The 20542-nt window shown below is 48.7% G+C and overlaps 1 protein-coding gene across 5 annotated transcripts in view; it reads left to right on the top strand.

Annotated features, from left to right (window-relative positions):
- INSR (insulin receptor) overlaps positions 1-14034 on the top strand; it is a 139444-nt gene extending 125410 nt beyond the window's left edge. For all 5 annotated transcript variants that reach the window (XM_086681314.1, XM_086681306.1, XM_086681305.1 and 2 more), the window contains 7 exons: positions 1059-1126; positions 3075-3319; positions 4251-4361; positions 4453-4612; positions 6149-6278; positions 6606-6740; positions 9085-14034. In XM_086681314.1, the coding sequence (XP_086537440.1) occupies positions 1059-1126; positions 3075-3319; positions 4251-4361; positions 4453-4612; positions 6149-6278; positions 6606-6740; positions 9085-9439 (1204 nt within the window). In that variant the 3' untranslated portion in view covers positions 9440-14034. The remainder of the gene's footprint in view (positions 1-1058; positions 1127-3074; positions 3320-4250; positions 4362-4452; positions 4613-6148; positions 6279-6605; positions 6741-9084) is intronic.
- Positions 14035-20542: the final 6508 nt, after the last annotated feature.

Genomic DNA, 20542 nt, shown 5'->3' with positions numbered 1-20542 from the left:
GCCTGTTTCGGATTCTGTGTCTCCCTCTCTCTGACCCTCCCCCGTTCATGCTCTGTCTCTGTCTCAAAAACAAATAAACGTTAAAAAAAAAAAAAATTAAAAAAAAAAAGAGTAAGGTAAAAATGAAATAAGGTGTATGGGTTCAATGAACAAGTGACTTCAGTCAATCAGGTAATAATTCATAAATACAGAGGAACATTTTCTTAAGTTTTTTTTTTTTCTGTTTGCAATATCATGACTGTGGAGATGACAGACTTTTTTTTTTTTTAATTTTAATTTTTAAATGTTCATTTATTTTTGAGAGAGACAGAGAGCTGGGGAGGGGCAGAGAGAGAGAGAGGGAGACACAGAATCCGAAGCAGTCTTCTGGCTCTGAGCTGTCAGCACAGAGCCTGACACGGAGCTTGAACTCACGAACCGAGAGAGGTCACGACCTGAGCTGAAGTCGGATGCTCAACCGACTGAGCCACCCAGGCGCCCCAGCGCTGACAGACTTTGAAGCTTAATCGGCATTGGTAACATTTTTGCCATCACTTTCTTAAGCCTGCACAAACAACAGAACAATAGATCAAGTCTTGGTTTGTATCATTCCTGTTTCTATCACGTAAATATTCCTACCGTGGCCAATTTCAAGCTGCAGACGGTCACGGATGATAGTAAGATAATGAGGAAATGGTGAGTTTCCTTTTGATATCGTTTTATTTCATTGTAAACCTGTGCCCTGTAACTTTAAATGATGGCTGTATTAACAACCTGCTCTCAAATTTCCTGAAAATGTAACACTTGTTTCTCGTGAGCTGGGATGAGAACAGCAAGGGGTGAGTGGCTCTTGGGTGTCCCGTGGACGCCCATGAGTTACAGCTGATGGTTCCATGTTGATGCACTTCAGTAGCCATCTGATGGGTTTCCGTTCATAACCCCAGACTGCATCCAGGATTATTACACTGATGCTGCTGGTAAGGGTTGCCGTTTGCACTGGGGAGCTCGTAACCCCCTTGCGAGTGACCCAAGGCCTCGTCAGAATACCAAGCTGGAATGTCTTCCTTTTTCCCTTCCAGGCAGCCGGATGGCCCACTGGGGCCGCTGTATGCTTCTTCAAACCCTGAGTACCTCAGTGCCAGTGATGGTGAGTACCATCCCCTGACCTCTGGGTGGCCGGAATCCTGCCTTGCAGTGCCCTTTCCCATTACTGTCCAGTGGAAGTCGGGGGTTGATACCCTGGGAGGCTGAGATGAGCCCTCTCGCTCACTGGAGACCTGTCCCTGGCTGCGGAGACCCCGTTGCTGGGAGCAGCTGGACACCTGCTGTCTGGCGCCTTTTGGATGGGCTGATCTAGCAGGGCTGGGAGGCTGAGAATCTGGTGCCCCAGCTGTGGGGTTGTGGCATCTGCGGCCTGTGCCCGAGACCGCGCCGAGGGTCAGAGCCAGAGAGCCATGTACGGACTTGCCGTCCAAACTGGCAGGTGGGAGTCAGAAGCCAGAGTGAGACATTGGGGGTCGGGGTGGGGAAGACAAGAATGAAGGATAAAACGGGGTGAACAGGAGGCTGTATGTGTGGCAGGGACACATCCGCTGTTGGTGGCACCTGAACACAGATGTGATGCTGATCTGGTAGTCACGTAGGACCGACACCTGTGTTTCCCGTGATTGTACCAAAGGGCATCGGGCAGCCCCTAGAGATGAGGCTTGCTTGTTCCATCAGAGGGGAAAGCATCTGCCGCAGGACAAGTTTCCAAAGTGCTTCATGCAGCAAAAAGCAGAAAAAGTGACTTTCAAGGCATGAGTGTTGTCGATGATCCCAAGGATACTGCCTTGGGATACAGGGGTGATGCTTTTAAGGATCCGCAGGATTTGTTTTAATCAGGTCTGATAAGACACGCACGGGGGGCGGGGGGGCAGCACCGCACAGGGGAGCTCCGGGGTCGGGCAAGAGGCAGAGGGAGCATGGAAAGAACGCGGACAAGAACCGTTATTGTGGTTTCTTGGGGAGGCGTGGCAAGGCGGGGGAAGACTGAGGATTGGCTAATTTGAATGATTTCCGTGGGTTCTGGGGTGTAGGGCCTGGCCCTGGGTGATCAGGGGAAGGGGATAGAGCCCAGAGGGTGCGGGCCTCACAGAGGGAGGGGTTATGGTTTGGGCTCTGGATTAGTTGTTTTGCATACAGAAGGTATACTCACTGGCAGGTCACTTACTGTCTCTAGGAACTGGCCGCCCTGGGGAGGGGCAGCCCCTTTAGGGCCGTCGAGAGCCTAGATGCCAAAGCGTCACGACAGAGAAACTAGTGGTCATTCCAGGTGGAACTGTGCGGCGGGAACGGGAGCGGGAGGGAACGAACGCGGGCGACGGCATTGTTACCGCACACCGGAGGTGGGGAAGCTGAACCTCGGGGCTGCCTCTCCACCCTACCGCCCTGCTTCCCTCCAGGAATGAAGTCATGGGTGTATTCAGCCTGTAACGGGTGCAGAGGACGCAGGAACCATTTCGGCTTTTCTTATGAGGTCTTTGTGCATTCATCTGCAAATCGTTGGCTGTGTAACAAACCACCCCAGCTTTAGTGACTTAAGACGACCTCCCTTTATTAGCACACAGTTTGGTGGGTCCGCCACCTGTGGTCTGATCAGCTGGGCAAATCCTTTGATCTCATCCGGGCTCATTCACATGGCTGCAGCCTGCCTGGGGATCAGCTGGTGCTGGGTGGTCCTGGATGGGTTCATTCACATGCCGGTGGTTGGCAGGCGGAGTTGTCCCCATCCCCTGGGCCCTTTGCAGAGACCACAGCCTCCGACCCAGGAGGCTCTGAGATCAGACAGAAAGGATGTGGAGGCAGGCTCGGTGCGGCACTTACCGGCTAGGACCCTGGGCTGACAGTGGCTCCTTCCCAAGCCTCTGCTGTCCCCCTCTGTGAGAGCAGGGACCCACACCTGTCCTGTCCTCGGCTCTACGCTCGGTGCCTGGCACAGGTTCTGGACCACAGAAATCACTTAACGAATGTTTGCCAGGGGTGCTCAGGTGGGAGGTTGGCTGGGGGGCCCCCAGGGGTCTGTCAAGGATGCTGTGTAGATAAGTGAGGAGTAGTGTTTCCCTGCTCTGTGTATGTGCCGGACGAGTGGGAGGTGCCTCGGGAGAAGATCACTCTCCTGCGCGAGCTGGGGCAGGGCTCCTTCGGCATGGTGTACGAGGGCAATGCCAGGGACATCGTCAAGGGCGAGGCGGAGACCCGCGTCGCGGTGAAGACGGTCAACGAGTCCGCCAGTCTGCGAGAGAGGATCGAGTTTCTCAACGAGGCCTCAGTCATGAAGGGCTTCACCTGTCATCACGTGGTGAGTCCTGCGTTTGCCCCCAGAGCAGACAGAGGCTTCCTCTGGTGCCAGCTCCCCTGTCCCTCCTCCTCCTCCTCCTGCACGGGGTGGGAGGACCCTAGGTGTGGACCCTGCCTGTCCCCCACTCTGCAGTATCCTCAAGGTGTGGGGGAGGGCCCCCCTCCTTCTCCCTCCTCTAATCTCATCCTCTCCCACCTTGCCTGGAGCCAGACTCGTCCCGTTGCTTTCCAGAATGTTGTCTCTTCCCTCTTCCTGGCTCCTTTATAACCCTTAAACACATGAGTGTTCGCCCCATCCCTGCCCACCCTTTCCCACTTACCTTCTCCTGGAGCCTGGAGCCTAGTGCTAAGGGGACCGGCTGTGTGCTAAGCCTCATTTCTCGTCTCTTTGATGCATCGGATTCCCGCCCTGATGGAGCTTCCTGTACAGCCGCGGAGGCAGACCCTAAAACCGATAAGTTCCTTAGGGAAGACATTGGGGGCTGATGCTATGGCAGAATGGAACAAGAGAGCAGAGTCAGGGGGCTGGGAATTCAGGACTGGGAAAAGGTGTATTTGCGCCAAGACTTAAGGATGGAGGGACTGAGCCATGTGGACCTGTTAGGGCACAGAGAGCCAGGCAGAGGGAACAGCAGGTGCAAAGGCTTCGAGGTGGGAACGTGCCTTATGTGCTCAGAGACACCAAGGAGATATCCAAGTGTCTGTCTCGGCTGTTGCTGTCTGTAGGCATGTCTGTCTGCTCCCCTACCCACCAGACCCTGAGTCCCGAATTCTCCCTCCTTCCTCCGACTCCCCTGTCCCAGCAAGGCATTGACCCTGGCATTTGAGCCAGACAGACCAGGGCTCACCACAGAGGGTGCTGTGTGTCACCTTGATGAGTGGACACCTTCCCCCAGACCCTCACCCTACCACGTGCTGCACTTGCTCCACAGGTCCGCCTCCTGGGGGTGGTGTCCAAAGGCCAGCCGACGCTGGTGGTGATGGAGCTGATGGTTCACGGAGACCTGAAGAGCTACCTCCGCTCTCTGCGGCCGGAGGCTGAGGTGAGCTGCCTCTGGGGACCCGGCAGGGCACCCGCTCCCGGCCGCAGGAGCCCACGTTGCTGAACACACGACCCCCTGTTTCGATTCTCAGAATAACCCTGGCCGCCCTCCCCCTACTCTGCAAGAGATGATTCAGATGGCGGCGGAGATCGCCGACGGGATGGCGTACCTGAATGCCAAGAAGTTTGTGCACCGGGATCTCGCAGCTCGAAATTGCATGGTGGCCCACGACTTCACCGTCAAAATTGGAGGTTTGTCCGGCTTTCTGCTTTGAGACACGGGGCCCAGGCCCAGTTTGATTTTTGGAAGGAGTTGTCTAGACCGAGCAGTTCAGTCTTTTCCAATAGCGCAAAGAGGGCTTGAACCTCAAGACTGTGATGGAACCGCATTTGCTCGTGAACTCGCTCATTTACGGCTCTGGATCATATTCGTGTTCCCTGTTGGCGGAAGCCACCGCACTAGGAGCCGAGAGGTGTGATGGTGGATAAGTCACCACGGGTTTTCTGCCCTCGGCATGCAGTCTTTACCCGCGCCAGTAGCCGCCAGCCACCTGTGGCCATCTATGTTGAAATTACATGGCGTAGAATTAAAAATGTATTCCTGTGGCTGCCGCTGGCCACATTTCAGGTGATCAGTAGCCCCCTTGAGCCTGGTGGCTGCGAGTATTGGGCAGTGTGAACATAGACCGTGTTCATCACCACAGAAAGTTCTACTGGATGGGGCAATTCAAGCTGAACCGTAAGAGAATGCTTATATAAACAAGATAATGAAGCCTAAAGAAATAAAGAGCTCCATGATAGTGAGGAGAGGCCTCTCTCTGTAGGGAGGCAGCGTTTCAGCCAAAACTTGCAGGATGAATTGACCTGAGTGACAGCACGCCAGGGGGAGTTATGGCAAATGTGAGGCCAGGAGGCCAGAAGGATGGCTGATGTGATAGGAATAAAAGGAATGTAGAGGGGAGTAGAGCAGCGTGAGATGTGAGGTGAGGGAGAGAGGCAGGAGCCAGACCTGGGGAGGGAGGCTAGAAGGCAAGAAGTAACACGAGTCTACTTACGATCCCCGAAGACGTTATCTTATATCAGCAAGGGAAGCCGGAAGTGATGTCATTCTGCTCATAGTCCCGAAAGACCTCGTCCCCCATTAGCCACGGAGAGCAAGGAACAGCACGATCCTCCTTATGTAGCTTTTCTTGGGCAGTGAGCTGCCAGGGTCCAGATGGAGGGAAGGTCCTGCAGGGGAGAGGTGGCCGTGGGCCTGGGGGGGGCCGGAGTGATGGAGAAGAAGAGCTTGACTAGAGGGGAATGTGGGAGGAGACTGGGCAGGTCTTAGATGTGTCTTAGATGCGGGTGTAAGGAAAGGGGGTGGGTCAAAAGAGGACCCGACCCTGGGTTTTGAGCTGGGCACTGGGTAGCGGTGGAGCCACATCTAGTGGAGAATAGAAGGTTGGCTGCAGAGACTCAAAGCTTTGGTTTGGGAAGCCTGCAAGGTCGTGGGTGGGAAGGAAGTGTTGCTAGAAACAGGATTCCCAGGCTGCGGGCCGGAACATTGCTTCCTTACCACTTGGTGCTTCCGTTTCCTTCCCTTTACGTGGCGGCCCATCCTTTCCCTCCACATCCCCCTAAGTACCCTCAGAATCCATTCTCGGTGGATTTGGCCGCCACGCAGGTGAGCCCACACCTGGGGCAGGTGAGCCCATCTGCGGGCTCTTCGAGGCGTGGGGCCCTGAGGATGGAGACACCTGGGCTGCAGGCTGAAAGTTAAGACGATGTTGAACCATTTGTTGTCAGACTTCGGAATGACCAGAGACATCTATGAAACGGATTACTACCGGAAAGGAGGCAAGGGTCTGCTCCCCGTGCGGTGGATGGCACCGGAATCCCTGAAGGACGGGGTCTTCACCACTTCTTCTGACATGTGGTGAGTCGTGCACGCACGGATCGGCAGACAGAACGCTGGGCCCGAATCCCGGGTCGTTCCCTGTGTGTGACCAGCAAGCGGGGGCCAGTTAAAGCCTGCCTTCCTCGTAGCCTCGTAATCAAGAAAACGAAGGGGATGTCATGTCTGAGGACGCTTGCACAGCTACCTGTGTTCCGACTGAGACTAATGTAGACGTTTCTGGATGCAGGATGAATTGTTGAATGAACTGGCCAACCCCATTCTAGTAGACGAAGAAGGGGTGTGTGTGTGTGTGTGTGTGTGTGTTTTAATGGCTTCTTTGTTACTACGTTCAACTGTCATTGGCAGGTCCTTTGGTGTGGTCCTTTGGGAAATCACCAGCTTGGCGGAACAACCTTACCAAGGCCTGTCTAATGAACAGGTGTTGAAATTTGTCATGGACGGAGGATATCTGGACCAACCTGACAACTGTCCGGAGAGAGTGTAAGTGTGCAGCGTCCGGGCTCTTCCTTAAAAAGGCATTAGTGCCCTTTGGTTCGCTGTCATATGTCTACACAGGTGGTTGTGTTTGCACACTGTGTCTGGGCACGGGCACTTTTTTGCACGTTGTATCTACATACGTGCTCGTGTTTGCATGTCACACCTTCACAGGTATGCTTTCTTGCGTATCATGTGTGTGGAAGGTTCTACAAGAAACCCCACCTCAGTGGTTACCACGGGAGAAGGAAACTGGGTGGCTGGGGTGGCGTATTTATGTTTAACTGTCTATTTATATACTTACCGGGTTGTCAGGAGATGAATACAATATTGCATGTCAATTACACCTCAATAGAATGGGGAAAAAAACAAATCCTAAGTATAAACATTAAAATTATTTTGGGGTCCAGGGATATGTGTTATGTATCTCCCCAATACTCCCCAGTTTTTGTTTTACATTTTTTTGCCGAAAAGAAATAGTAAATGTTTGTTAGGGGACCAAATGGACAATATACATGCACAAGCCATTTAAACACTTGCAAACTTGTCCTTCCTCACTTAGAGTCCAAGAAACATAAAGTAAAATGAAATACCGTCTTCCTAAGTTAGCAAAAAAAGGAAGGAAGAAAGGAGGAAAGAAAGAGGTTGTTTTTTTTTTTTTTAAGTTAATTTATTTATTTTGAGAGAGAGAACCAGTGGGGGGAGGGCAGAGAGAGAAGGGGACAGAGGATCCGAAGCAAGCTCTATGCTGACAGCAGAGAGCCCAGGGTGGGGCTCAAACTCACAAACTGTAAGATCATGACCCGAGCCGAAGTCGGACGCTTAACCGACTGAGGCACCCGGGTGCCCCTAAGAAAAGAGAGTTTTAATACTCAGTGCTGACAACAGTTTGGTGATAATCATTCTTACCCCCCTGTTGTTAACAGCTACTCAAAGCAATGTTTTTTAAAGTCTCAAAAAAAAATTGACATGATCTAAATACCCAACAATATGAGAATTGCCAAGTAAATTTATAAATTAAGATGATGTAGCCATTCAAATGAAATTTGCAAAATATTATTTTTCCAAAATAAAATATGTTGAGAATATTTCAACGTATTTTATGAAAATATTTTATAACTTGGTGAATAAGCCTACGTTAAATATCAAGGGTAAAAAGTATGTATTGCGCTTCTAAATGTCTTCAGATAGAAAAATGAGGTTAGATCTGAAGGGAAGTTGTATGCAAGCTGTATTTTCTCTATGTTTTGGTGTTTTATTTCTACAATGAACATCTATTAAATATAAAGTCCTTTATTAGTGTTTCTTTGGAAAAAGTTTTCCCTCCTGAAGGGGGAAAGGCTATTTTGACACTTCATCCCCCGAAGAAAATGACGTTAATTTAGAAAACCCAGTTGCAAGGGACCTCATAGGAAAAAGATAACGAAGCAGAGTTGTTCAGAAACTCTGAGCAAAGTATTTCGAGACGTTGCTTCATGAAAGTCCTTCACTAAGTCATGCCAGTAAGCAGCTGGCTGTAGTTCCAGGACCAGGGAAATCGAGTAGGCCCTAGGGTAGAGGTCCACAGACTCGCTACAAAGGGCCATATTGTAAATATTTTCAGCTTTGTGGGCTGTGTGGCCCTCTGTTGCAGCTACTCAACTCTGCGTATAGACTGAAGGCAGCCATCAACAGTACGTAAATGAACAGGTGTGGCTGTGTGCCAATAAAACTTTATTTACAAAAACACTTCAGGGGGCCACATTTATTCCGAGGGTGGAAATTTGCCAACCCCTGCCTTAGAAATTACAGTGGGGCGAGGAAGAGGAAAAATGGAAATCCCAGGCCCTCGGCACCTGCCCTGTGTGCTCTTGGCTGAGTCAGGTTGTAACCCCCCCTGCTACCGCCCTGGAGCGCGTGAGTGCTGGGCCTGCAGGATGGCTGCTTACGGCTGGTCCTCCTGATGCCCCATCAGGCCTCAAGCATCTAGATCCTGAGGGATCTCTGGCCCTAGAAAGATTGCCTACTGGCACAGGGAAGCCTTTCAAGCAGCCCCAGTAGAAATTAAAGTTTACAAAAACCAGGAATGTATAAAATTTATAAACCTTGTTCAACGTGTGGCTGTGTCAGAAGGGGCCCTTCTTGATCTGCCCTGGGAATGAGGCAGCCCCTTTGGCTGTCTTTCCAAAACCATTTTTTTTAGCATCGGTAGAAATGCTGTTTCTGTCTTGACTGTTGCCTGCGCTGGTGGCCACCGTCTGGTGCTGGTACTTGTCATCTGTGGGGGCGGCCCGCCGGGACAAGGGTGGGAGTGGGGATTGCATGGCTGGATCCCCCGGACTCCTTCCTGACGCGTCCCTCTGTCCTGCAGCACCGACCTGATGCACATGTGCTGGCAGTTCAATCCCAAGATGCGGCCCACCTTCCTGGAGATCGTTGACCTGCTCAAGGACGACCTGCACCCCAGCTTTCCGGAAGTTTCCTTCTTCCACAGCGAGGAGAACAAGGCGCCTGAGAGTGAGGAGTTGGAAATGGAGTTTGAGGACATGGAGAGTGTCCCCCTGGATCGGGCCTCACACTCACAGAGGGAAGAGGCCGGGGGCCGGGATGGAGTGTCCTCGCTGGGCCTCAAGCGGAACTACGAGGACCACATCCCTTACACCCACATGAACGGGGGCAAGAAAAACGGACGGATTCTGACCCTGCCGAGGTCGAATCCTTCCTAACGGCGCCTGTTTTGGGGGAGGGGTTCTCCAAACCCCTCTGGTTCACTTTCCTCTGGTTTGAAGGCCTCCAGAAAACTCAGGATTCTCCTATGAATCTGCCACAGTGTCACACGGAGCTCAGAGATCATTGCTATCCATTGCTGTTCATTGATGACTTAAAACACATTTGTTTGATTGCCAAGTTGACGAGCTGTCAGAGAATTTAACTGTGACTCTAGAGGAGAAGGGGTTTCCTCGGCTGCTGTCCCTACAGGCAACTGCGGTTTTAAGCCAGAATGTTACTATTTTTTTCAAGTAGATTGAAAGCAAGGACTTGTTTTTAAAAATCTTCTTCTTCTTCTTTTTTTTTTTTTTTTTTTTTCTGGTGTCTGAGCTACAGTATAAAGCATAAAACTTGTTTGTGGAACAAAAGTTTGAAAGAAAGAAAGAAAAAAAAAAACCCACCCTGTTCCAGTAGAATCTCAGACTTTACGGAGTGGGCTTCAGGAAGAGTCTTCTCATCCAGGCTGAAGGATTTTTTTTTTCTTCTTCTTCTTCTTCACAAAATCAGTTCCTCAAATTGACCAATAGCTACTGCTTTTATACTTTTGATAAGAATCTGCAGTCCCGGTGTGCGGTTCACGTGTGTCCACATGCGTGCGTGTGTGTGTGTGTGTGTGTGTGTGTGTGTGTGTCCAGGCTAGATATGGCTGGTGTGCGTGTGTGTGTGTGTGCGCACGCGCACAGAGTATTCATGCCGCGTTGACGCTTTGGGGGGTCTGCTCTTCTCGAGCTCCTGATCCCTCCCATCTCCTTCCTTCTTATTTACTGGGAGACTGTGCCCTCCACAGATTTTTCTGCCCCAAGCCTAGTCTCAGGAGTCTTTTCTCCCTTAACTTTGGTGAAAAATGTTTTCCGGGAGCCAAGGGAGTAGTTGGGAGTGATAGTGGATCTTTTCAAGACCAAACAAAGCTAGGACATAAAAAAAGAAAAAGAAAAAAAAAAAAAAAAGAACTAAGGTGATTAAGAGTTTTGAGAATATATTTGTAACATATTTAATTTTTGAAAAAATCCCCAGCATCAGCCTCATAAGTTATTAACTGTTTCCCGGGGGGGCGGGGAGGGGAGGGCTTGTGGGTTGCTTGGTTGATCTGCCTGTGTGCAGAGGGGGAGCGAGGCACCAGTGGCTGATTTGTTTGGTCTTAAAGGCATCCATTTTTCTGGGAATAAAGCCACATTAGCTGCTAACCCTTTGGGACATCATGAGGCCATGGGTGTGGGTGATTGGGTTTGGTGGATGGCTTGGTTTCTGCTTGGGTAAGCTGGTAGGCGCCTGGAGCTGAGTCCTGCCTTCAGACACACTTGTGGCTCTTGGATCTTTTGGTTCCTTGTGTGTACCTCGCACGCTTCCTCAACTGGGTGTGCACATCCTATGATTACTGTGCAAACAACAAAATCAAATCCCAAAGTGCGACAGCCCAGATGGACTTTGAGAACACTAAGCAATATGAAGCGAGATGCACCTGTCGGTCGCCTCCACCCTCAGGGCATCCAGCTGTCCTCAGAGTTGACCTCCCAGAAGCTGCTCTGCACCCAGTGACCTCAGCTGGGCCAGGTGTGGGGCCTGAGCAGAACTCTCAGGTGCTTATGATGTCGCAGTCCCCAAGAGAGTAGAGTCTGGAGGAGAAACCGCTAAGGATCGTCGCGCCACCAAGAACTTCCGAGTGGGCGTGAATTCAGTTTCTTCCCTTTGGGGAAAGAATCACAGCTGCTCAAATAAAGAACATGGTGAACTCATTACTTTGGTTCATCAAAATCGTCACCCACGGGTTATCCCTGAGAGCATTTGCTCATGAGTTTTCGATTGCTTCCTTCTCCTCTTCTCTTAAAAGTTGTGGGCTTAAGAACAGGATAGAGACAATGGCGACCTCTGAACCTTCTCAATTCTTGGTTAAGAACACAGGTAGACACAAATCCCAATTGCCTATTACTATCTTATTTATATGATTTGAGAAATCACAGCACATGAAATATTTCTGGGGAGCCTCAATGATTGGGTACAAGGAACAAGAGAACAGAAATTATTTTCGCCAAATTTATTTTGTACATATAAGAGGGTCTGTACGTAAATTAAAAATACGTAGATCTAGGTATTTTGTTCTTTTCATAGTAAATTTGTAGTGGCCGTATATGACACTAGCAACAATTTTCACATTTTTCTAATTCAGAAAGGTTTTCTTATATTAGGGGGAAATTATTTATTTTAATATATAAAAATCACTGTAAAAATCACTTTCGTAAAAAATGGAGAGCATGTAAATTTTTATCAACGAGAAATAAACAGGTGAATGTGGGGTAATGATTTTTTTTTTTTTTTCCAGCACGGTCTACCTCAGTGTATCATTAAGATGTGGTTCAATAATGGACATCTTTGAGACTTCAGAATTCTGCCTGGATCCAATCTGAATCAGGGAAAATCTGTATCAGCTGATTCCAAATGCCAGGGACCAGTAAGAATTTTGAGGGAGGGAGTTGGGATAAAGTGTGGCTTTCGTGTGAGCATAGATCCTTTTTCTGGCTGATAATAGTCTTCTCTGAGTTCAATCTTCCCCACCCCCACTTTTTTTGATCCTGCATCCATTGGCACCATGCTTCCAAACGTGAACTGAAATTTCAGGTCATCATGACGTATCCGATGTGTGGGGTGCCCAGGCCTGAGCTAGCTTCCTTTGGTGAGGAGAGAATACTCCGTCTCCTGCTGGGGCGAAGATAGGTTTTGGTGCAAAGCTAGCATCCCCGCTGCCCTACTGCATCCCCCTGCAGTGAGCACCGAGGTGCCCGGGACTCTCCATGGCTTCTTCCTACTCCTTTTAAGCTCAGATGCTTTGGGGGAGTGGAACAAATTGCACTGTGGGCACCTCACACACAAATACCCAATGCAGCGTCTCTATCCTCCAAGTGGAAAAGGGGACTGTAGAGAAATTCCAATCCCAAATCTACCAGCATGCTGAGTATATTTTTTAGCCACAGAACCTTGGACCCCTGTGTGAGAATGCTGGGCTCACCTGCACAAATGGGATAGTGCCTATTTCTTTTAGTTTGTCTCTGCCACTGCAGTGAGAAGAGAAAGCAGCCATTGGGTCATAAACCTTTTTCATCACACAGTGTTGTGTCTAACAACAACTTTGGTCCTAGAAAGTCATGATTGACCTGGCAGTGTTTTAGTGATGGGCTCTAAAAAGAGCAACAAAGCCAGCTTAGATGGGTGCTTTCTGTTGTTTGTTTTTAAAGATGTCTCATTATTATTAAAATCCTTTTCATTAATGTGGCATAATCGACAGAGTAGTTTCTTCTTCCGGGAGGAGAATAGCAAGCACATTACTTTCTCCCGGGACCAGTGATGTCAAGCACACGTCTGGAAACGTTTGTATTCTGGGAGCTGTCCTTGGTGCTTTCCTGTAATGTCAAGCTAGTAGGGAGGAATGCTGCTGGTTCTCGTGGAGAGATATTGAGCACAACAGAGAAAATGTGGGAATTGATGCAAGGGTCTGCACATACAATCCTGTGATCATTGGAGACTGCTGCCAATTGATGGACAAATCTTCCACTATCTCCCACCAGAGCAGACAATCTGCCATAAAATGTGCTGGTTGGGTTGGGAGGTGTTAATTCGTAGCTGTCGTAACAGTGGGCAGTGGGCAGGAATGCTATCAGAGCATGGCCCATGCCAGCCATCTGAGTAGCTCGTGGATGTGCTGTAGGTCCAGTGACAATCATTTTTCAACTTCATGGTGGGTGGAAATTTGGGGTTAAATGTCTTCTGGATGCCACTTGGTGAGTCCTTGACACCTCGGGCTCTTCAGAAATTACGGTTTTGTTCGATGGGGGGAACAGGGAAATGCTGATTGTGTATGAATGGTGCACATAGAATGGTGTCCCTTCAGAAAACCTTCCAGAAGGTTGTTTAGACTATTGATTTATACCAGAGGTGAGGTTGAAATGGAAAGAACAAATGCTGATTTGTTCTTTCAAACACGTGAAAGAATGTCATGGACTTTCAGGGGCTACAACTGAAGGTGAATGTTTCCTGAGGGGTCCCCCAGAAGCAGAGGGAAACGTTGACTTTGTGAGCTCACTGTCACCTCATACCAGTCAGGGTCGAGAACCAACCTCCAGCCAAAGTCTTATTCGGGTGTGGACCCTAAAAGTCCTTGTTAAAAACCAGATCACGAATCTGAGGCTCTTTGTCCCCTTTGAGAAGGAAGGAACAACATCCAAGACAAATGTGCGTCTATGTACACATTCAGGAATGGCTTGTTTAGTCTTTCTACTTTTTGTGCCTCGGGGGGTCCTGGCTCTGCGTGTCAGCCGCAGACACTTTCCATCCGCTGTCAGCTGCACAGGATCAAATGTGCCTCAGCTTATGGGGAAAACAACTCAGAAACACAAAACCCACCAAAAGCTCAATTATTATTTTTTCAATGTTTTCCTACAAGAGCCAAGTAGCGCCATGTACAGAATATGCCTTTTTCTTTGAATATTGAAATTGCTCTGCATGTAAAATATGGGATAATTACCTGTTTATATGAAAATTCTGAATAAATTATCGGAGAATATTCTTGTTTTTGTGTGGTGTTCGAGCAAGGACCCGTGAACTGTGTGGGCTCGTGGCTGTGGGGTGGGCTGTGTTAAGGGAACTCTGGAAATCACGGGTATCTGTTTTCAGAGGGAACAAACCTTCATTGTTTCTTCAGAACAATGAAGCAGGAGGTTAAATATTGTTACAATCAGGGCTGATCTGCTGGTACATACCTGTATGATTGAACTGGTGGTTTAAATATCGAACTATTTCCAAAACGGTTGGTAACTGCTATCCTAAAGATCCTCAGACCTTCCCATGATACAAGCACTAAGGGGTTCACTCCAGGGATACCAGGGGACCTCCGGGGTCTTGCTCTATTTCACCATGTATATATTGAACACTTTTAATGTCATCTGACAGGATGGAAGTGCCCCAGGATGGGTGGTCAGTGGGGGACCACAGATTGAAAGAGGATTTTGAACAGCCTTGCATGAGCTATACACGGAGCGTAATGGGTAAGGAGACAGACTCCCTGCCTTCAGCTCCGTATGTGACTTTGAGTGAGTCACATGACTTCACGTTAGTTGCTGCTTGTAACAAATATCCTAAAAACTTTGTAGCTTGAAACAGCAAACACTTACTTCTCACAGTTCTGTGTGTTGGCCAAGTGGGTCCTCTGGTCACAGCCTGACTCCATCCATCCATCCATCCATCCATCCATCCATCTGTCCATGAAGTCATCTTTCTGCCTTTCCTTCCTTCCTTCTATCCATTCAACCACCCGTTTGTACACCCATCTGTTTATCCATCCACCTGTTTGTCCATTCAGCCATCTATCTACCCATCTGTCCATCCATCTGTCCACCCATGCAAGACTTCCGGGCTTCGGTGAGAACCTAGCAAAGCTGAGGAAAAGCACATCTTTGGGTGGGCTTTCTAGGCCACAATCTTGCAACCAGAGAAGGAGCTCCAGCTGGGCTCTGGGTTGGACTGGGGATGTGAGTGGTTGAAATGCTCAGGGTTCGGGGCCAGGAAACCCTGATTCCTGCCCCAAGTGTGTGCCATATGACCAAAGATTGAGCCAGTGGCCACCAGCATAGTGAGAGGAAGGAAGCACATGAAAGCTTTGGTATCTCCAAAGTACTCCACAGAAAAGGGAAGTGATACTCTTAACAAGGCTGGCATGGTTCGCAGGTGGTCTAGACGATGTATGATGAGGTCCACGTTTTCTAGCTGTTGGTCTCTAACCTCCTTAGGTGCTCCCGACCCATCTCCTGGGGCATGGTTTCAACCCCGAAGCTGACTGTGCAGCTTGAGATTGTGCCCTCAAGGTGACTCACCCAGAGTCTTACACCCCAATCGCCCCTAGAAGCCCTTGTTGTGACCAGAACTACATTAGATCCACGGGGGTAGATGTAGTGCATGCTGTGATGAATACACTGCTGTGGTCGCTGTAGTGGGTCCATTGTAGTTGACGGGGGCATTGTCTTCTGGGGGCTCACAACTGAGCCCCTCTGCCAGCACTTTCCTAGGCTTTGGGGACCTGCTTTGCCCACAGTTAGGCTCCCTCGCTCAGGGTAGCCACATCTAACGACTGTTGTATGTGGGGACACCAAGGCCTGGCCCCTGTGCCTGGATGCATGTTATAGGTTTGATTGTGTCCCCCACGCCCCATCCAAAAAAGAGATGTTCAAATCTTAACTGCCAGTACCTCAGAATGTGACTTTATTTGGACATAGGGTCACTGTAGATGTAACTAGTTACATCTGTAACTAGTAGGGCGGGGCCCCAATCCGATATGACTGGTGTCCTTATGAAAGGTCTCCCTGGACACAGATGCACAGGGAGAACGCCATGTGACGATAAAGGCAGAAACTGGGACGACACATCTACAAGCCAGGGAACACCAGAGATTGCCAGTGAACCATCGGAACCTAGGAGACAAGCAAGGGACAGATTCTCCCTCACAACCTCAGGAGGAACCAGCCTGGCTGACATCTTGGTCTTGTACTTCCAGCCCCCCAGAACTGTGGGAGGATGCATTTCTGTGCAGCCCCCTGGTCCGTGGTACTTTGGTACAGCAGCCCTAGCGAAGTGGTACAATGTGGGACAGCTCTGAGACGCCACCACGGTTAGAGTGCTCCCCGTTGGATGGGGTAAGGTGTCAGTGGCAGCTGCATCGCAGTATAATTTTTCCCTTTGCTCAGACCCACTCCCCTCCCTTACAGATACTGATCCCAAGTTATCCCGGATAAAACTCCCCATGTGAACCTTTATCTCTGTTGCTGTGTGACAAGCTCTCCCATACAAAGTGGCTTAAAACAACAATCCGCTATTCTTTCTCGCCATTCCATGAGCCAGGCCAGCAGCGCGTGTTGAAATCCACGCCTTGGGTCAGCCGATGGCTTGCCTGGGCTGAATGATTCGAGATGGTTTCACTCATCTGTGTGATGGTGGCAGGCTAAAAGATTTCAGAGTCTTTTTCTCAAGGAACCCCCATCCGCCACAACCAGAGATGTTAGGACCTCAGGGAGACTCATTGGCAGCTTTAGAAAATGAATCAGAGAGGGACAGTGAACTCCCAAAGCTCACACAGCGATGGTTCTTTGTTCCCCTGTGCTCTGGTTGGTGGACCTACAGGTTCATCTGGCTTTCCAGCATTAAGGAGGAATAAAAGAGTTGTCCTTGTGAGGTTTCTGAGCACAGTCCCTCCATGGCTGCCCTGAAAAATACGGAACAGCAACCCACAGAGGAAGAAGGCAAAGCTCCCAGGGTTAAGGGTAGTACGGAGATGCTAACAGGTTCACAACAAGGCTTCAAAATTAGGGGTTTGTGAATTTTCCAGTTGTTAGCCAGGCCGTCTGGGACAACTCATCAGGCCTCCCTAAGCCTCAGTTTCCTCATTTTTAGAAAAAGATAATCACAGAACCTCTACTGCGGAGTCATTCTGAGATTAAATTGGGTAAGATCGAAAAGGTAGTAAGCACTGAGCCCAGCATGTGGTATAAGCTTAATACAGATTAGTAGCTTTACTTGTTTTTTTTTTTTTTTATTATTATAAATATGCATTTTCACCCCCCACCCCCACCCCCAGGGAATGCCGTGGTGCGTGGGGTCGTTTCGAGGACCTTACATGGCAGAATGCTCAGGACAGCCTTGTGTTTCACAGATGTGGCACCTGAGTTTCAGGGAGTTCGAAGGAGCATCACTGATCTTCTTTTCTGTCCTGTTGTGTCAGAGAAAACTGGTGGACACACTTTAGGGTGACCCCCCCCAATAATTCCCATTTCATGGTGTCCACCACTTTGTAGGATCCCCTCGCCCTGAGGATGGGCAGCATACGTGACTTGTTTCTAACTCGTTGACCATGGAGAAGATGATGGAATGTCAAGACCATGTTTACGGAATTTTATAGAATTTATAGTAGCAGGTTGGCGTGAGAGACTTTACCGGAGGCGTCCAAGAGCAAACCATTCTATTGTGAGCTACGAAAGGGGCCACGTGAAGGGAACTGTGGCTGCCCCTAGGGTCTGAGGGTGGCCTCCAGCCAAGGCCAGGATAAAGCTGGTGTCGTGAGTCCTGCAACCACAGGAAATTGACTTTGCCGACAAGCTGGATGAACGCAGAGGCATATCCTTCTCCAGGTGAGAACGTGGGCCGGAAGACGCCTTGACTGCAGTCCTGAGAGACTCCGAGACCCAGCTAAATGACGTCCAGACTCCCGGCGCACAGAAAGTGTGAGATAATAAATGAATGTGCTTTTAAGGTGTTAAATTTATCGCACAGCAAAAGAAAACTGATAAAATAGCATAGTGACCCGATCTGAGGTATTGGGCAGGCGAAGAGTCCTGTGTAGCACAGAGAGTGTCTTTAAGTGTTAGCTAACACGCGTCGCCGGCATTGACATCATCACGATCCTCGTGCTCCTGGTGGAAGGCAACCTTGTGGATCTATATCTGTATCTATATCATCTATATCTGTATTTATTTCTACGTATCTCCTAGTTTTTCTTTTCTTTTTGAAGCTGAGGTACATATAACATATAACATTATGTTAGTTTCAGGTATACAACCTATTCTGACATTTGTATGTATTCAAAAATCGTCTCCGAGAGGAGTGTAGTTAATTAACATCCATCACTATACACAGTTACATTTCTTCTCTTGTCATGAGAACGTTTCAGATTTACGGGCTTAGCAACTTTCAAACGCACGATGCAGTATTATTAACTACAGTCACCTTGCTGTGTGTTACGTCCCCATGACTTATTTATAACTGGAAGTTTGTACCTTTTGACCCCGTTCACCCCCTGCCTCGGACAACCATCGATATGTTTTCTGTACCTATGAACTGAGTTTTTGCTTTTGTTTTTGCTTTAGATTCCACATATAAGTAAAATCATATATTTGTCTTTTAAAAAATATTTTTATTTATTTTTAAATGGTTTATTTATTTTTGAGAGAGAGAAAGAGAGAGTGCAAGCAGGGGAGGGGCAGAGAGAGAGGAGGATCTGACGTGGGCTCTGCACTGAGAGCAGTGAGCCCAATGTGGGGCTCAAACCCACAAACTGTGAGATCATGACCTGGGCAAAGTCAGGCACTCAACTGAGCCCCAGGCGCCCTATTATTTACCTTTATCTGTCTGACTTACCTCACTTAACATAATGCCTTCAAGGTCCATCTATGTCGTTGCAAATGGAAAGATTTTACTCTTTTTATGGCTGAGTAATATTCCATTTATATCTATACCACATTTTCTTTATCCATTCACCCATCAACGGACACCTGGATTGTTTCAGTATCTTGGCTATTGTGAATAATGTTGCAGTGAACACAGGGATGGCGTGTGCCTTCTACTGTCCCCAGCCCCCCAAAGAGTGACCCACAGGTGCAGGATGCTACACGTGCAAACCCGGGATGCCCCTGCCTTGGGCCGTCCCAGCACAGATCCCTTAAATATTCAGAAACAAAGCCCTGGATAAACTTGAAAGTCTCCAACACCAACATTCTGGTGCCATCTAGTCTCATTTGTAAATGAGTCTCATTTGGCAAATTATATTTTTCTAGGAATTTGTCCTTTTTGTGTAAGTTTTCCAAATTTGGGACTGGGGTTCAAAATAATCTTTCATCATCTTTTTAATCCTTGCAGTTCTGTCTCATTTTCCATTTCTCCCTCCCTTCTTTCTTCTTTTTTTGAGGGGGCATTATTTCTTCCCTAATCAGTCATGTTAAAAGTTTGTCAATTTCTTTCTTTCTTTTTTTAATGTTTAGCTATTCATTTATTTTTGAGAGGGAGGGAGAGAGAGAGAAGGTGCGTGCATGTGCGCAGGGGTAGGGGAGGAGGAGCAAAAAGGGAGGGACGCAGAGAATCCCAAGCAGGCTCCGCACTGTCAGTTTGGAGCCCCACGTGGGGCTCGAACTCATGAACCATGAGATGGTGACCTGAGCTGAAACCAAGAGTCAGATGCTCAATGGCCTGAGCCACCCAGGTGCCCCAGCAGTTTGTCAATTTCATTATCTGTTTTTCAGAGTCAACTTTCATCATTGTTAATCCTCTATGTGGCATCTTTGTTTTAAATTTTGTTGCTTTATGCTCTTTATTATTGCTTTCATTCTACTTGCTTATTGTGTTGTTCTGTTTCTAATCTCTTAATTACATTTCCAACTATGAGAAAATAAAACTATATGGTGTGTTAGAAATGATCTGTGCTAGAAGCAAAATAGAGGACAAGTGGACAGGGAGTGTATTAGTCTGTTCGGGCCATCATAACAAAATGCCGCAGGGGTGCTGGGTGACTCAGTAGGTGAAGTGTCTGACTCTCGATTTCGGCTCAGGTCATTAGTTCATGAGTTCGAGCCCCACATCCGGCTCTTTGCTGACAGTGTGGAGTCTGCTCTTGGGAGTCTCTATGTCTCTCCCTCTATCTCTACCCCTCATGCTCTCTCTCTCTCTCAAAAAATAGATAAACTATAAACAGTGCCACAGACTTGGTGGTTTAAACAATAGAGGTTTATTTCTTACAGTTCTGGAGGCTGGGAGTCCCCGACCCAGATGCTGGCTGATTCAGATCCTGGGGAGAGCTCTCCTCCTGGCTCGCAGACAGCTACTTTCTTGCTTCAGCCTCACACAGACTTCCCTGTGCGGAGCTTGGTGACAGAGCGTGAGCCATGCCATGAGGGTACCCAGGCAGCCAGGGGAGAGGTCCACATGGAGATGACCAACTAATTAATCACCTCCCTGTTAGTGTGTTATGGGAGTGCCACTTTCCCACACCCTGACCATCACATGATGTTATTAAAAAAAGTTCTCACTCGGGCGGGGCGGGGGGGGGGGGGCGCGCCTGGATGGCTCAGTCGGTTGAGCGTCAGACCTGGGCTCAGGTCATGAGCTCGCGATTTGTGAGTTCGAGCCCGGCGTCAGGCTCTGTGCTGACAGCTCGGTGCCTGGAGCCTGCTTCGGATTCTGTGTCTCCTTTTCTCTCTGCCCCTCCCCACCTTGTGCTCTATGTCTCTCAAAAAAAAATAAATAAATGTAAAAAAAAA

This window comes from Puma concolor, chromosome A2 (genome assembly GCF_028749965.1).
Source record: "Puma concolor isolate L17-30 chromosome A2, mPumCon1.1.hap2, whole genome shotgun sequence".
In the NCBI taxonomy this organism is placed as follows: domain Eukaryota; kingdom Metazoa; phylum Chordata; class Mammalia; order Carnivora; family Felidae; genus Puma; species Puma concolor.
Note: the sequence above shows the minus strand (reverse complement) of the source record. Positions and strands in the feature narration are given on the sequence as shown.